Below are 15708 nucleotides of genomic sequence, written 5' to 3'. Positions count from 1 at the left end.
GAACCAGGGTTGCCAGATGCCAAACTGATCTCCCGTCAAAACTGATTCAGAAAATAGCCCAAATATAGCAAACTCACGCCAACGCATAAAAGAAAAAATAGCTAAAAGTGTTTTCGTTACTCGGTTCACAAAACCGGGAGAATATACAGCATAAGTAGTGATTTCCCCACAAATTCACTGCTGGGGGGGGGGGGGGGGAATACAGATTCATTATGAACGGCATTTCCACATTAAGGCCCGATTTCACCAACGCCGATCAACGCTTGAACCGAGATCAACGGTTCCTTAACTTGAATTTAGCGCTTAACTGTGCTTCACAAAAGACAGTTACTATTATTGAAACATTCATCACGTCACCAACTAGCGTTTGCAAAAAAGAATTGAGCGTTAACTTCAAGTTTTAGCAACGCTTGATCTTGGTTCAAAGTTAACCAGCGTTGGGGAAACCGGGCCTAAGATGCATAATCACACGACTGACAAAGAAAAAAGACTAGCACCTAGTTGTCTCACGAAGCGCTCAATGTATACCTAGCACACAGATTGGACAAATGCATGGTATGATCATCTGCATGATTGTGGTCCTACAGCCCAAGTTTGACAGTACAGGATGTAATTCGCTGCGCCGGACTCTCTAGCAGAACATGTTGGTGGCCGAGTGGTCACCTGAGAAATTTCGGGGGGGGGGGGGGGGGGGTTGCAAAAATGCAGGGGGTGTACCCCCCCCCAGGGGCTTTCCAGGGATTTTCCTAAGGGTAGGGTGTAGGGAAATTTCCCTACACCCTACCCTGTAGGGAAATCCCTGAGCATAAGATAGAGGCATGCAACTTCTCCTGGATTATGGATACATAAGTTCGCTTGTAAACTTATTCAGGTAGAATTCGGATGGCATAAAGTCTTTTCAGCAACGTCCCGTACCGCGGGCTGATAAGTCTCCTGTATAAGGAGACAAAAGTATCATATTAAATGTTGTAATTCTATGTTGTGTTAAGTCGCTGGCAAATGTTTTCTTCCGGTGTTATAAAGTGGAACAAACGGCATGTATAGAACAATATAGAGCAATATAGAACAATATATTTGTTGAATCAGGTATGATGCACCACGTATATCTTATAACTTTATGGCTTATGTAAATAAAGGTCACTTTGTAGAGCGTGAAAAAACAATATGCAAGTTTCCGACGATAACGATTCAACGCGGTTGAGCGCATTAAATAGTTTAATGACCTGAAGAACCTGAAGAAGTAGAGCCTACTGCACGAAAGTCTCGTTTTCCGCTAATTAAACTATATTTAATGCTCTCAACCGTTTTCTGTTTACTTGTGAAAGGTCATTTCAACGACTCTAAGTCGGAGGCAGCATGATATCAAGTACAGGTCCCATATACAAGCGGCAGCTTTGCGCGAAGGTGCTCCCATGCTCGCCACATTGCGAGTTGCTATGTGAAGCTGGGAACCTGACCTTGAAGTTAGCAACTCGCGTTGCCCGGGACCCGGCCAATTTTTACTTGGAGCAACCGTTTATATGCGCGCTGTATAGTTACTAAACTGTGCACAGACCTGTGCATGGTTAGTCTTTAATATTCCAACAGCATTAGTTTTGGGGCTTTTAATAATGGAACACCAGCGAGCCCAAGGCACTATACGTATACTCTCTCCAGTGCGCGCAAATTATTCAAACACAGCAAGTTCAGAAGAAGAATAAAGTCGCACGGGAATTGGTTCCTGGAACTTCGAAATTCTGATTGTACACGAACGAAAGCTGCGTTGCAGTGTCACCACCTGTGTCCGCCACAGGATTACCGAATTCTGAAAAAGGATTCCGACATATGTGTATTCGTGTCTGCTCATATCTAATTACTTTATTCAGTCTCGACAGACATCAGTGCATATTATGTGCCGGGACACAAATGCAGAAACGAGGGGTGATCGAGGTGACAGTCGTCGTGTGGTTGCGTGCTGTCGTCCGAGCGCAAGGCGTGAAACGCCCAAAAATAGCCAAATAGATCCCGCCAACTGTCACAAAAAGTAGCCCAATTTGGCGGTTTATAGGCCAATCTGGCAACCCTGACGAACACTTCTAAAGCCCGAATCCCATAACAAGCGACACGCGGCAGATCCGGCAGATACACGCGAGAAGCGACAAAATCGACGTCACTGCCGCCACACGAGCGTCAAAAAAGCTCAGTCGCGGCTGAATATTTCTGCATCTACTCCCAGTAGATATTTGTAGCATGTCGCTGAGTTCGTTGCCTGTTGTTTGACAAAACCAGCTAGATTTGACGGCGTGAAACAAGAACTGAACGCGTGGGCAAGGGAAAGGGTGGAGAGGGCAACCAACAAAAGTAGCAGACGAAGAAGTGGGCGGGGCGTTGGGAACTTAAACCGCAGCGCCACTGCGTTACGGCGAATATTACATAGCACCTTCATTACAAGTTCTCTTCGTTTTGACGAATGAAATACTATTTTTGGTATATTTATGGCAATTTACAACTTAGCTCGAATAAAATAAGCAATGCTTCTCCAAAAACATCATTTCTCGGCGACGAAATGTCGCTGCTCAAATGGACCAGGAAGTCGCGCCATGACCAGACGCGACAGCGACAAATTCTGCAGCGCGTCGCGTGTCGCTTGTTATGGGGTCCGCGCTTAAGAGGTCCCCCAAACTCACCTCGGAAAAGCGTGCAACGAAGAAGGCCGCCACTAGATACCCCACTGTTGCCGTTCCGGATCACTTCAACGCGCTAAGTTTAGCGGCAAAATGTTTTTGTTGTTTCTTCGAATGAATCTAGTCTTTATATGTCCAAATAAAAAGCGTATAACAACTTTCTCTGTCGTGTTTCACTAATTTGGTCCCGTTTTTAAACGTGTTGAGCGATCGCAAGGATCTAGTGCACGGCTGCGTGCATCACATAATCACATAGCGTACCTGTCGTACCAGGCGCCGCAGGCGCTGCAGTCGTCCATTTCTCCTTCGGTGACTTGGCCCGGCTTGGATTGTACTTCAACTGGATCTTTAGCGCGCTACAATCCACGCAAGCCAACGTCTGGTAACAATGGGGTATCTAAGGGCGGCCTCCGGCATTGCACGCATCGGGATAGGAACAAATACATGGGAAAAATGGCGACCTTGGGGGACCTTCTTCTTCTTGCAAAAATATTCCAGAAGCCAGGAGAAGTCATGATAGAAAACAACGAAATTGCACACCGGCTTGACGCAACAAATAACAATTTTAATAACTTAACAAATTAACTTAATAAATTAACAATAATTTACTTGGGGGAAAGCTTCTTCATTCATGGAGGAACTTAGCCAATCCAATCCAGCTATCGTCTTGTTTACGAGCCTCTTGTCAAATGTGAGTTGTGGAGCTTCTAGCACTTCTAGGCCGTACTCTGGGTCCATGACAGCGTTTTGGTCATGATATCGACAGCGTTTCTTTTAAGCATATTTTGCAGTCACTTTCCTCTTTCTTCCACGCTTGTTTATGAGGCCAACTGCAGCTCCCTTCTCATGGGCCAGTACATATGTGCGCCTCCCGACATAGACTCAACTACGCAACAGCCGCGCAATTGCGGACCGGACAATGTAGCTCATGTACAGTGTACTCCAGCAGAAGGTGTTGTGTGCATAAACGGCACGGGCACAAGCAAAGATAGCTTCGAGCGACCCATTCCTTGCAGCTACACCCGAGGTTACTCCTTTGAAACGTCGCTTCTGCTGTCTGTGTTTCTGGGGATGTTTGGAGCGGACCGCTTTTATTTAGGTTATCCGGCCATTGGTTTGGCAAAGTTTTGCACCCTAGGGTTTATGTTCCTTGGTCAGCTGGTGGACATTGCGCTCATTTCCATGCAAGTAGTTAAGCCCGCGGATGGTTCCAATTATGTCATCGACTATTTCGGGCCGCGGCTCTCGTTTCTAGCTGTTGACAACGACACTTATGTTGTGCCACAGGACGACTGGTAGCTGTGTTGCTTATGCACAAGGTGTCTGTGTATATAGGGGCGGCATGAAGGGCGAACATCGTTCGGAGAAAGACTGAGTGATGCTACGAATGTCGGTGTCAATTGATCGCGTAAAATATGTTTTGTTTTATCGATTGATTTCGGTTGTTATCGGCTTTCCCGTAAATAAAAGAGAGGAACGTTACTGAACATAAGGTATACAATGCAAGTTCGATGTTCAAGTATGTATGTTCTACAGTGTTCAAGCGGAGACTGCTTATAACGTGTGTCGTGGGACCGCCGAAAATCCACACTACAAGCAATGTCGCACTATAACCAAATATCACATTTTTTGGTGATTACATGCCCGAGATTGAGCATTCGCCTTTCTGTTATACCATGTCGTGCACTGGACTGACCAGCGTGGAGATTCCTTGCAGAGAAAACAAAATATTCAACATTCTCAGGGAGCCTGAAAAAACACTGATTTTTGTCTGACATAGCTTTCGTGACCGTGGCTTGCACTTTTGCGTCCCCAACAATGTTGCGGCAACTGAATTCCTCGTCGCTCAGTCATTCTGGGTACAGAAGTCCCTTGGTTTGTGCACGCACTCTATTGCCTTTTTGCTAGACATCACTACTGCTGCAAAGTCGCGATCATCATCCGAGTATTTTGTTTGTCCAGTGCAAGTTGCAGTTCAGTGCGACAGTTTGTCCTTCCTTTATTCGTCCTCGTCTCACCACAGCACTGGGGGTTTTTATTCCTTTTAAGATGACTCGCCAACCTACCCAAATTTTAACCTTATTACAATGCATGTCACACAGTCATGATTTACCATATTGTCTTTTCTGTGTCTTTTGGTTAAGAGCATGCCATTTGTTATATGTTACCTTGCTAGTGTCTTCAGAAGTTGGCTTGTCATTAACACATTTATTTCACAGTTTGACCAGAGATCGGACCCATTATTTTTTGGGGGGGTGGGATGGGGGGGATGATTCGGTTTGGGTTCAGGTTCGGGCATATTGGTCCGGTTCGGGTTCAGCTCCACAGGAGGGCAAAATGTCGGTTTGAACCGGATTAGGAAAGCAAATTATGAGCAGATTGTCATAGGTTAAAAGCAAGCACATCCTTACAATTCTCAAATAACGGAAATATTCTTTTGTTGTTGTTGTTGCCAACACAGTAGTGGTTCACAGCAGCCATGGTCACATAGCAACCACGGGGGTTCTGGACGACAAAAATCGCGTATAAGGAAGCCCGCAATTGCAAAAAGTAGAAAGAAAATGAAACATGATCAGTGGTGCTTCTAGCCCTTTCCGATCACATATATTCCAGAAGTGAGTAATGTACCACCTGTACAGGCATTCCTGGGCGTTTCGTTTCTCTTTTTTTTTTCTTATGGTAATATTATAGGAACCCTCGGTTTAGTGAGTTGCCTAAGATAATTCAGGCTCAGCCTACCACACGACATACGAAGCAGGAAATACGATATACCTCGCGTACTAAGGTTGCATTTTTATTTTGTTGAGGTTTAGAATTTGTTTGGCAACGTGGTTCAATCCGCTATGTAAATCGTAATTCCAGCCTCTCGCAACGCACATTATTTCTGAACCGTTTTGCGAACCAGTAACTGCCAAATTTTTTTTGGTGCAGTTCCCGTTCAGTTCAACGTGAGAAAAGAAATTTGGTTCGGTTCAGTTCTGGTTCCGCGAAAAATACGGGTTTTTAGCAGTTTTTGGTCCGGTTCAGTTTCGGTTCAGATCCCTGGTTTTGACTCCGGCTAACTTCAAATTTGTCAAATCATCAATGTAAGAAGTACACCTTGTTGACACACTGCAGCAACATGCCGGCTATGACTTCTACTCCCATCACAGCATCCTTGCAGGCAAAGCAACCTGACTGAAGGAAGTTTGCCCCACACTAAATCAGCACTTGTAATTTTGCACTTGGTAACACGCACGAAAAAGGTTCATCTATAAGGACAGTTACACCTCATGCTTTAAAGGTGAAGTCCAGAGTTACCCACTAGTTACAAGGTTAAAGCTGTGGCTGATTGATTATGAGGTACTGTAAAAGTGGTCAATTTTGTGACCTTTACAATTTGCGATGGAAGCACGTTTGGAGAATATTTTGCTGCTGCACTGTACACCTCATTCAGGCTACAAGCCTAGAAGTCTACTTTGGCAGGATTGCACTGCATCCAAAGTAGGAGTAGTGCATCTGCAAGACCCCCACAGAGCCTAAATATACATATTTGGTGAACTTGATGTTCTAGCTAACATTTGAGGGTTGAAAACCAGTGTGGAATGAGAAAACGATGCTGGAACAAGTGAGGGTATCGATGGCCAGAAGTGAAAATGTCACCAAGTTTTATTGTGTGGTAAAAATGGCATAGCAAATTGCGTTCTATGTGAAACTCATTTGTTGCATATTCCAACGCCTACACTTTCCTGTAGAGTTACAGATATTCAGTAGGATTTTAATTATGCAGAAAAGTCATGATTTCAGAACCTGTAAATATTAGGTCCTTGCAAAAATTATTACTTCTACAGTATGCATGGATGCCATAGGCAAATTTCATTTAGTGGTGTGTTGTCTACATTCTTTTGTATCCGTGCCTTTTGCGCCAATGTAACTGTGCCAAGTTCACACTAACTACTATACGCTTCACAACCTGGTCAGTATACAAAACTTTGTGAAGTAATGTCCAGCAATTTTCCACATGAACCAGAAAAATGAGCTGCATATGTGTTGTATCCAAGGGGGCACATATTCACATGCACTGGGGTTGTGTGCAGCCCAGGGCTGCTAAAATGGTTTTGTTTGGAGTATCTTTTTGAAGATTCACAGGTAAAAATTTGGAGTCAGGTAACATTATAAAATAGGTGCTGCTGCAATGCTGCCAAGGAAATTCAGTTACAAATATTTAGCTGTGGGTTACATTATAATTATGTCACAGTTACGGAACCACGTTAACCTCATAAGTGAGTTTCGTTGCAGAAAACAGTTGTTCAATTGTTCTTTTTTCCTCACACTACTTGCAAATGGAACAAGTTATACCGCCATACCTGACGAGCATTCCTAGCTCTGCAGCTTTTTCTAATTAAGACAGTTATGGTTCAACTAAGCATGCTAAAATAGGCGATCACTTATTGTCTCGTACTTTTTCGTTAGGGTAGGCTCTGTGTGAGCCACATGGATGCTATGTCCCTTTGTTGTTCTTCCCCCTAGTAAATATTCCAGCTGGAAATGCAGTGGGAATTCCAGCTAGATTATTGGACTGGTTCCAGCCTGGAATATAACTGGATCTAGCCTGGAAACGGGCTTGCCCCAGGCTGCAAACAGGCTGCATCCAGCCGGAGAAAGAGTGGTCTAGAACCAGTTCCACAGCGGACACAGGATGGAACAAGGGTGGATATACAGCATGTCTCCAGTTGGAATATCGTGTCCCAATGTAGGAGTGCTTCCACTTCAGCCTACCTTCTGGTGGAACCCATGTTCTAAGGCAGGAGGTTCCGCTCAAGTAGAAGCAACTTATAGAAGATAAATTGCTGCACAAAGCAGAAACTGGAAACACGCTAAATGAACTAAGTGACAGTCAGCAATAAATTCAAATATTTCTTTTAATAAGAATAACTAATACCCCATAACAGGTATGATAACAAATATACTACAAATAGTGTACATGCAGCAACACTGGCAACACTATGAGACGATAATGTGATATCACACAATTTGATGCAAAGTTTGAGCATGTGCAAAAATCACAAAGGTCACTCAGAATAATCTGGTTCAAAACTTGTGTTTCGGCTGGGACATAGTGATAATTAAAAAAAAAAGTGGTATCGTTCTAACAAGGGTTTACTGTACTTTGTACTACATATATCAATTTTGAGTGTCATTTCATAAGAAATTATGTGGCAACAGTTCTTTGGCGCTGGAGTGTCGCTTTGAACTTTCGTCTTCTGCATCGGTGCATGTTCAATTCTCAAACAGGGGAGCACTCATGACCTTCACAGTGCTTGGCATTGTTGCAGCTTTGCCACTTGAAACAATGCTTTTCAGTTTTGCCCTTCCTACACTGTCCAAGCACATTCATTCACAGATTCACGGGTACTTATTTTACATTCAAAAATATCTGTTTGATGTAGAACCAAGTCTTTCTTTCCAGCATGTGTGGGGTGCGGTGACCGGCAAGGATGCATTATGAAAATGATAGTAGTTTTAAACGTTCATAATTTCAAAACTATTCAATGTTTTGGAATGAATGAAGTGAGTGAAAAGCTTCATGTGACAATGCACATGTCACCGGCAATGTTGTGGGGGACCGCAGTGTGTTGCGCAGGTCAGGGCACAAATGTCGCCAGCAAAACAAATCGGATGTCAAATGTTTAGTCTTGGCAAGCTCTAACTGTACGCGTAACAGCATTAAAAAAAAAGGATTTTGCATTTGAAAGTTGTACACAAAATAGTGCACCGAAGTATATAAATTTCCTGACAATGGCGGCATACGTATATGAGACAACAATAGTATTTTTTTAAAAATGAAGAAAACGTGACATACAGGAAAGAGCAGGCTAAAAATGTGGCACTCACTGCTGCAAAGCGTTTTAGACTTTATAGACACAGAAAGAAAAATGAAGCTGCTCACGGTAAGTGACTTTACATCACCAAGACCATCGACGTCGGGCAGTACAGTATAATACCCGGATAACAATAACTCGTATAACGATATCCCTCGTAAAACAATGGTTTATGATTTTTCCGTCAAAATATACATTGCTTCTATGGGGAAACGACTTGCTTACAGCGATGGAGACCACGGTTCAGAGTACTCGTATAATGATTGTGGACACTGTCTCGTGCGTGTAACTTTGCAGCAAAAATCGCCGCAATAAGATACAGTAGAATCTCGACGATACGAATCTCACGGGGTAGAGGAAAAAATGCGTATCATCCGAAATTCGTATCAAAAGAATTAAACCAAAATAGAAATTGAGGCAAGAAAATAGACAGCGACTGTTCATATTCCAATACTGTCAGTGAAAGAGGTCAGTGGTAACGGTTTTATGTCTCCATATTTGGCCAATGCTATTCAAATTTGCGCGATGATTCAAAAGGCCCGTGCAAAAGCCACGCGACAGCGTTCTAAACCAAGCATCTCCTAAAGCAAGCAGGCGTTAGGTGACGTAGACTTGCTGAATGGTGACTGGTGAATGGTGTGTAATGTTGCCAGAAGTTGTTGTGATATGTTCCCTGGTTTCCTCTACGAGTTCTGGTCACTGTTTTCCCAAGCAAGTGCGATGTCACACAGCTTCGCAGCTTTTTAGCATATGTTTCTGTTTCTTTTGCTACATGCGGGGTGGCGTGCGACTTTTCAGGGACGCGCTATTTAGGTCAATCCTCCTTTAACGACGTACCCCGTATAATGATAGAATTTGCAATTACCGCCAATATCGTTATATGTAGGTTTCACAAAACGAGTGACAAAAATGACTTGAACCATCTTGGATGGCATGCTTGTAGTTCCATATGAAAGCCAATGGCTGTGACCCCTTATGTTTGATGAAAGTGTACCGTGCCTTCATGCTTAGTAAATAACAAAGTATATTGACATTAACACCATGTCCCTGACCTTGGGGAAAAGACAAACGGCTTATGTTCCGAGTTCAATCCATTTGTCTTTTTCCCAAGCTCAGGGAAATGTTGTCAACGTCAAGCATGTACCAGCTCGCTTCCACACAGCTTTTATGTTCAAAAGATACTGTATTCACATAAATAGATACAAGTTAGTTAAGCTGCAATATTTTCTTCTAGCCCACCGCACTTGCCATAAAATTTTCTCCGTGAGCAATCACAGAGGAAAGCCTTGTACACCAAGGGAGCGATGCAGATGTTCCCCACCACTTGAGTGCTGCAAAAAGATGTCAGAGGTAATCTGTAAACAACTGTGAGAAGCTTAGGAACAGATAACTCAAGTGGATGCTCATGGTACAGGTTATGGTTAGGGATCTGCACTCTCTGAGCTTATCCTTGGACATATTTGGAGGAGGTTCCATTTAGTTTGCTTTAAATTTTACCGGTAGTATATGTTTTGGGTCTAAATCCAAAAAATCTGCACCCAACCTATGAGGGAGCTCGGATTATGTGGAGTTGAGCCATGGCAATAATTTTACTCAATATTCTAGGCTGGCCAAGAAATCCTACATGACTGCTTGTGCTCATGTATGAAAGAAGTTGATACGAAATTTGATGAAGACCACTATGCAGAGCCGTTTGTTGTCGTTTCTGATGTACAAACATGAAAATCACACATGCAGTACACCATGTTGCTAAAAGTGCATGATACATTTTTCTGAAAAGTAACTTACACTGTAGCAAAGATGATATGTGCAAAAAAGCGAGAAAAAAAAAAGCGTGAACTTTTCAGGCTTGCCTCCCTGAGAAAAGGCTTGAACATTGCAAGGTGATCAGCCAACACTTCACACAGATGGGGATATACAAACAATCAAATAAGAATCACTGCATACCATTAGAGCAACTACTCGAGGCAAATACTATCAATAATAATAGATGGTACATCTGTCCTCGGACTGTTAATTTGTGAGAAATGCAGCGTGGAAAGTAAAAGATAAAATAAACATGACGACAAGCTTCCACGGTCAGCAATTATTTACGTGACAGATAACACTACAGTCAAGAGGGGACACAATCTGCAACTTCTCACAGACTCGCAACCTTTCCAAGTACGTGCATTGTCAGGCAGATGCAACTACGCTGATATTGGTCACATGTTGTGTTCTACGTTGCATGTTTATCCGGAGAAATAAGCGGGAGGCAAGACGCTTTCAATTCGCAAGCAATTAGCAATTAGCAAGTCTGTATTGGCCGCAGTGCGATAATGTCAATATCCAAGTCTTAGTTTTGACTGTTTCATGACCATGTTGTCTGTAAGTACCATCGATGGCAATGCCAGGGACGGCCGACGTAAGTGACTTTTGAAGAGAAGTCTGGTTAAACCCAAGAAAATGGCCAACTTGGACCGGGTGTAGATATGGGCGTTTCGGGTATTTCTTTGGGTGCAATTTCTTGGGGTACCTCTTTAAAACAAATGTTTGTGTTGTATGCCCAAGTAAAAAAAAAAAACAAGACTAGTTCTAGCAAGCAGAGTTGAAAATGTGTTTTAAAAAAGTTTATTTCCAATTAAATTGTTTGTCTCATGACAGATGTAGTCAGGACACGATTTAAGATGGCATTTAAGGGTTCTGAAAGTGCCGTATTTGACCACATATAATTAGGGCTGTGCGAGTACTCGAAATTCCGAGTTCGAGTCGAGTCGAGTCGATCTCATACTCAACTCGACAAATGATGACTTGCCAACTTTCGAGTACTCGATATCGTTTCGAGCTCCATTGGATCCACATTAAAATCCATCACATGTAAGATATAACCTGTCACAACGATTCCATCCTTTGGAAACATGCATTTGGCTCTGCTGTGATCACTGTCACAATTCCCCCATCTTGTTTTCACTACTAGCTTCGGCGGCTAACCTCGACTTGGCTACAGACTGAGTAGTGGCTATGAATGGCAAACCGGCTTCAACTGGCTACTGCTGGCCATGGAGGCGTCGCACGCGGGGAAGCGTATCTGACATGGGAGGAGCGCTTATCGTAGTTTAATTTCTTCAGCGGGAGTCTGTTTCGGTTCTACTAGTTCATAAAAGTCAGACATGCCTGACAAGAGTGAAGAAAGTGCATCTGCACACAACTGAAAAGGGCTGGAAGCTTTGTGTAGGAATACTTTACGAAAATTTCAGGAACAAACGCTTCCTTACCACGTCCAAAGTAGATTTGGACAAGTGGTTACATTAGTTGGATACTATATACACTTCAGAATGAGTTCCATTATCACGTTTATCTTTTCTTTGTGGTAGCGATTTATGAAGTTGGCCCTGTGTCAAGGAGCAGTGTGGAGATTCTACCTTGATTGCGGCATCGCGTTCCCGCGGCAGAGCTCTTTTGCAAATGCGCAATGCTCGTATTTGAAGCATATTTTGATTCCGTTTCGTTTATTACAACATAAATAACAACTCTGAAGGTGTTAGACAATCAGATTCTTGTCCTGCATGTGTGGGCATGTATAACTTGCACTAGTGCTGTTCTTCCTGTCTCAAAACTAACTGGGAGGAATGGAAGAGTGGTGAAATAGCAATATGTGGTACAACCAGAAAGTTGAGCATGAAACTAAAGTTTTCGACAGAGATTACTATGTTAATTTCCATTTTACCCCTTCAATAAACACTGTCACTCAGTTACATGAACAACATGCAGTGTTGACGTTATTTTCCGCAACTTATGAACTTCTTGATCCAGAGGGTTGATATTTTCAGATATTATTTTTCTCAAAAAGATTGCCACAGTTTGTATATTTCAGAATTTGTAGATTGATATTTTTGTTCAATATTCAGGCACATATTCATGAGGTTTCTGCTGTTTGCACCAATTTTTTGGTGTCCCAAAATCAATTTTGGAAATACATGGATAGCTTGGTTTATGAAACTTAGATAATTCAATAGGGCATTGATATGTATACATTTTCCTATATAGCAACATATTTTGAAGTAATACTATCAGCCACGAAAAATATATTGTCAAACCACCCGAAAATGGCCATTTTTACGGCGGTAAGAAAAGAGTTAAACCGCACCTTGTAGAAAGACCAGTTTTCCTCTCCATAACTTGTAAATCTTTTATGGTAGCAATATTCATTTAGCAATGTTGTCCTTAGGTGGCCCATTGTTTTTATAACGCTCCTTATAATGCATAATGTAAAAACCCCCGAGACTAGGGAACACGAAGGGACAGACACAACATGAAGTCTTGTCTCGAAGATTGAGACTTCGTCTTGTGTCTGTCCCTTCGTGTTCCCTAGTCTCGGGGTTTTTACATTATGCATCATCTTCACCAGCTCGCTTGCTTCCTAGCCATTTTTTCATTGCTCTTATAATCTTCATTCATTTCATTTTTTGATGTCAACTGTAGCTTTGTTGAACATTTTTAAAGGGAAGTTGGCAAAAAAGCGGCACTAAAGCAGCTTGAAATTTTATATCTATCTTCCTGCTTCTACACATTATCTATCATTTAATGGAACACCAACTGCTTGAACTCGACTCGATACTCCAAACAGTGTGATTTGGTATTACTTGAACTCGACTTGAACTTGAAAATTTTGCTACTTGCATAGCCCTACATATAATGCAAGGCTTTTACCTAGTAAACGGCCCTTAAAAATGGGATCGTATTATATGCGGGCTTGCATAAACGATGAGACACGTGTGCTCTAGGCCAGTGGTAGGGAACCCACGACCCGCTTGCACCCAGTTGTTCCACGGCTATGGCCCAGCGCAGACCAAGCACACTACAAAAATTTCAGTGCTTAGGAGATGTTTGTGTGGAGCGAGGGCGTCGAGGGGACTGAGAGCGGCGCCGACGGTGCTGCTGGCGCGGAGTTCGCTCTTCAGAGATGTCCCGTCTGCCGGGCAGAACGGCAGCCAAAAGAGCGGTCATGCGGGTAACCATCCGACCGCAGCTCATCAAGAGCGTGCGGACCGGTTGAAGGGTTCAGAGAAGGCGTAGGAACGCTTACCACCTCAGGGTGTCTCACTGTGGCAATGGTCGGCACAGCAACTTCCATAATTTTGTCCGCATGAGCAGCAAGTTCGGCATTCGACAGGTTGGTAGCAGTGGTGAGCAGCATCTGAACTGTTGCAGGAAGGCGCTGAAGGAGGAGTTCCTTGAGAAGCGGTTCGTCGACGGACGCAGCTCGGGCTCCCAAAAGGTTCTGCATGTGCCAGAGAAACTGCGACGGCCTCCTGTCACCGAGGTCTTCAGCGGAAAGAAGCTGTTGGAGGCGCTTACATTCCAAAGCCATTGTGCGTTCAATAATGGTCACTTTGAGCTTGTCGTATGGCGCAGAACGAGGTGGAGCACAGACAATGTTGGCGAGCTCAGCGGGAAGCTCGGGCGGTAAAACGGACACGACATGGTAGCAGCGTGTGAGCTGCGACGTAATTCCGGCGAGGTGGAATTGGCACTCCACCTGAGAGAACCACACGCTCGGGTTGGCATTCCAGACCGGCGGAAGCTTCACGGATACATGGCCAACGTGAAGACGCGACTCGGCGTTGCTTCCCTCTGGGGCGCTGGCGTCATCCATTGTTCGGGTCACCGGATGTGTGGCCTCAATCGAGGGCATGAAAGAAAGAGGCCCGGAGCCGCTAGCAGATCAGAACAAAGTGAATGGTTTTATTTTGCGAGCCCCGCGCACCTAAACTATAGCCGGCACGGCACGAGAGTGTCATCGTCGGTGGCGCCACATGTTCTTGGTTATGGGCCTGAGGAGAGGCTATCCAAGACTGGACTGGCTGAGCTTTCAGTACATTACACTTAAAAAGTAATAGTTAACGGAATTTTCAGCTTGTTTGCCACTTAATAATTGCACAAGGCTAATTTATACTTCCTCTGAAATGGTTTCAAGTTTGTTCTGCAGCCCCTGGAAAAAAATCAACTAGGTGAGGATGAAATGTGGCCCTCAGGATTGCAAAAGTTCCCGACCCTTGTTCTAGGCGCAGCACTCTCCATCACAGGCCTCTCACCCTCAACATTTTCAATGTGCCCTTCACAGCTCTGCAGCGATTCGTCTACGGCACCACGTCACGTGACAAGGCAAGTACTGAGAGAGGGTGGAGGGAAAGCATGTCACTCTTTCACATGTGTTGGTGGGTGCACATCTGCTTTGGACACGTGTGCTGGCAAAACTGAAAGACACTTGAAAATACCGCCTACATTGCAAAATTCAAAAGGCAAGCTATACTGGAAACTGAGGCTTTCAATAACATATCGGCATCCTGCAAGTTCAGTGTGACCGAGTTGAACATTCGTCGTTGGTGTCAATGAGGGACATTGCTGTTCTTCTGTGCGTCTACACAGAAAGGCTTTCGTTGTCCGAAGTCTGGAGTTTATCCAAAGATCGATCATCATCAGGTACTCGACGATCCTGATGATTCTCGTAAGATAAGCGATAGCGATGTTGCCAACGCAGCGGCAAATGGTCGCAAATGGTGCATGACGTTTTTGCTCAATAAATCGTCTGGGAAATGTTCATATGTGATCAACCTCTGCTCAGCCTCTGCAGTGTTAACTATTCCTGCAGGAGAATGCAGCAGTCCCGCTATTCGTGGCTTTGCAGTGGCTTTTGTCCCGTGGGACAAAGAATCACCTCGCATTAGACGCAGGTTTGCTTTATATGCACTTAAATGCGGTAAATGTTCCAATGCTGGAACACACAGACAGACAAACAGTCCTTTATCACAGATAGCATAGCAGTTTTTCCATGAGCACTGAGTGTGTAGTTTGTGCACTACTAGAGAGAAATCAAGTCTTGTGCTGCAGAATTGTCCTCTCGTTGGTTGTGTGTCACTTTGAAGTATAGTTAGGGCCTGACTTTTTCGGGTTTTATTTTTGGCCAAATTCGGGGGGTAAATATCGGGTGATATTTTTCATTTGAAAATTCGGGTGTATTCGGGTTAAATCCCGTTACGGCATATTCTGTCGTCAGGAATTCGGGTGTATTCGGGTGATTTTTTTTTGTTTAATAAAAATTTGTCTTAACATGGAACTAATGTTTAGCAAAGTTATCAAACTTTATTTTAATGCACGCTTATGAGTGTGCCACGCGACCCGGATGTTTTCGGGTAGATTCGGGT

The 15708-nt window shown here is 43.7% G+C and overlaps 2 protein-coding genes across 5 annotated transcripts in view; one reads left to right on the top strand and one right to left on the bottom strand.

The window, feature by feature from the left end:
- The first annotated feature begins 3325 nt into the window (after positions 1-3325).
- On the top strand, positions 3326-4318 carry LOC135397773 (TM2 domain-containing protein CG10795-like). Its single transcript, XM_064629351.1, has one exon. The coding sequence runs from the start codon at positions 3417-3419 to the stop codon at positions 3960-3962; it is 546 nt and encodes a 181-aa protein (XP_064485421.1). The 5' UTR covers positions 3326-3416; the 3' UTR covers positions 3963-4318.
- A 3228-nt stretch (positions 4319-7546) lies between these two features.
- LOC135396488 (gamma-tubulin complex component 6-like) overlaps positions 7547-15708 on the bottom strand; it is a 79779-nt gene continuing 71617 nt past the window's right edge. For all 4 annotated transcript variants that reach the window (XM_064627488.1, XM_064627482.1, XM_064627483.1 and 1 more), the window contains exon 25: positions 7547-9855. In XM_064627488.1, coding sequence (XP_064483558.1) covers positions 9755-9855 — 101 coding nt within the window. In that variant the 3' untranslated portion in view covers positions 7547-9754. The remainder of the gene's footprint in view (positions 9856-15708) is intronic.

Source organism: Ornithodoros turicata, chromosome 6 (assembly GCF_037126465.1).
Source record: "Ornithodoros turicata isolate Travis chromosome 6, ASM3712646v1, whole genome shotgun sequence".
Lineage (NCBI taxonomy): Eukaryota > Metazoa > Arthropoda > Arachnida > Ixodida > Argasidae > Ornithodoros > Ornithodoros turicata.
The sequence above is the reverse complement of the archived record's forward strand: the minus strand, read 5'-3'. Positions and strand labels throughout refer to the sequence as shown.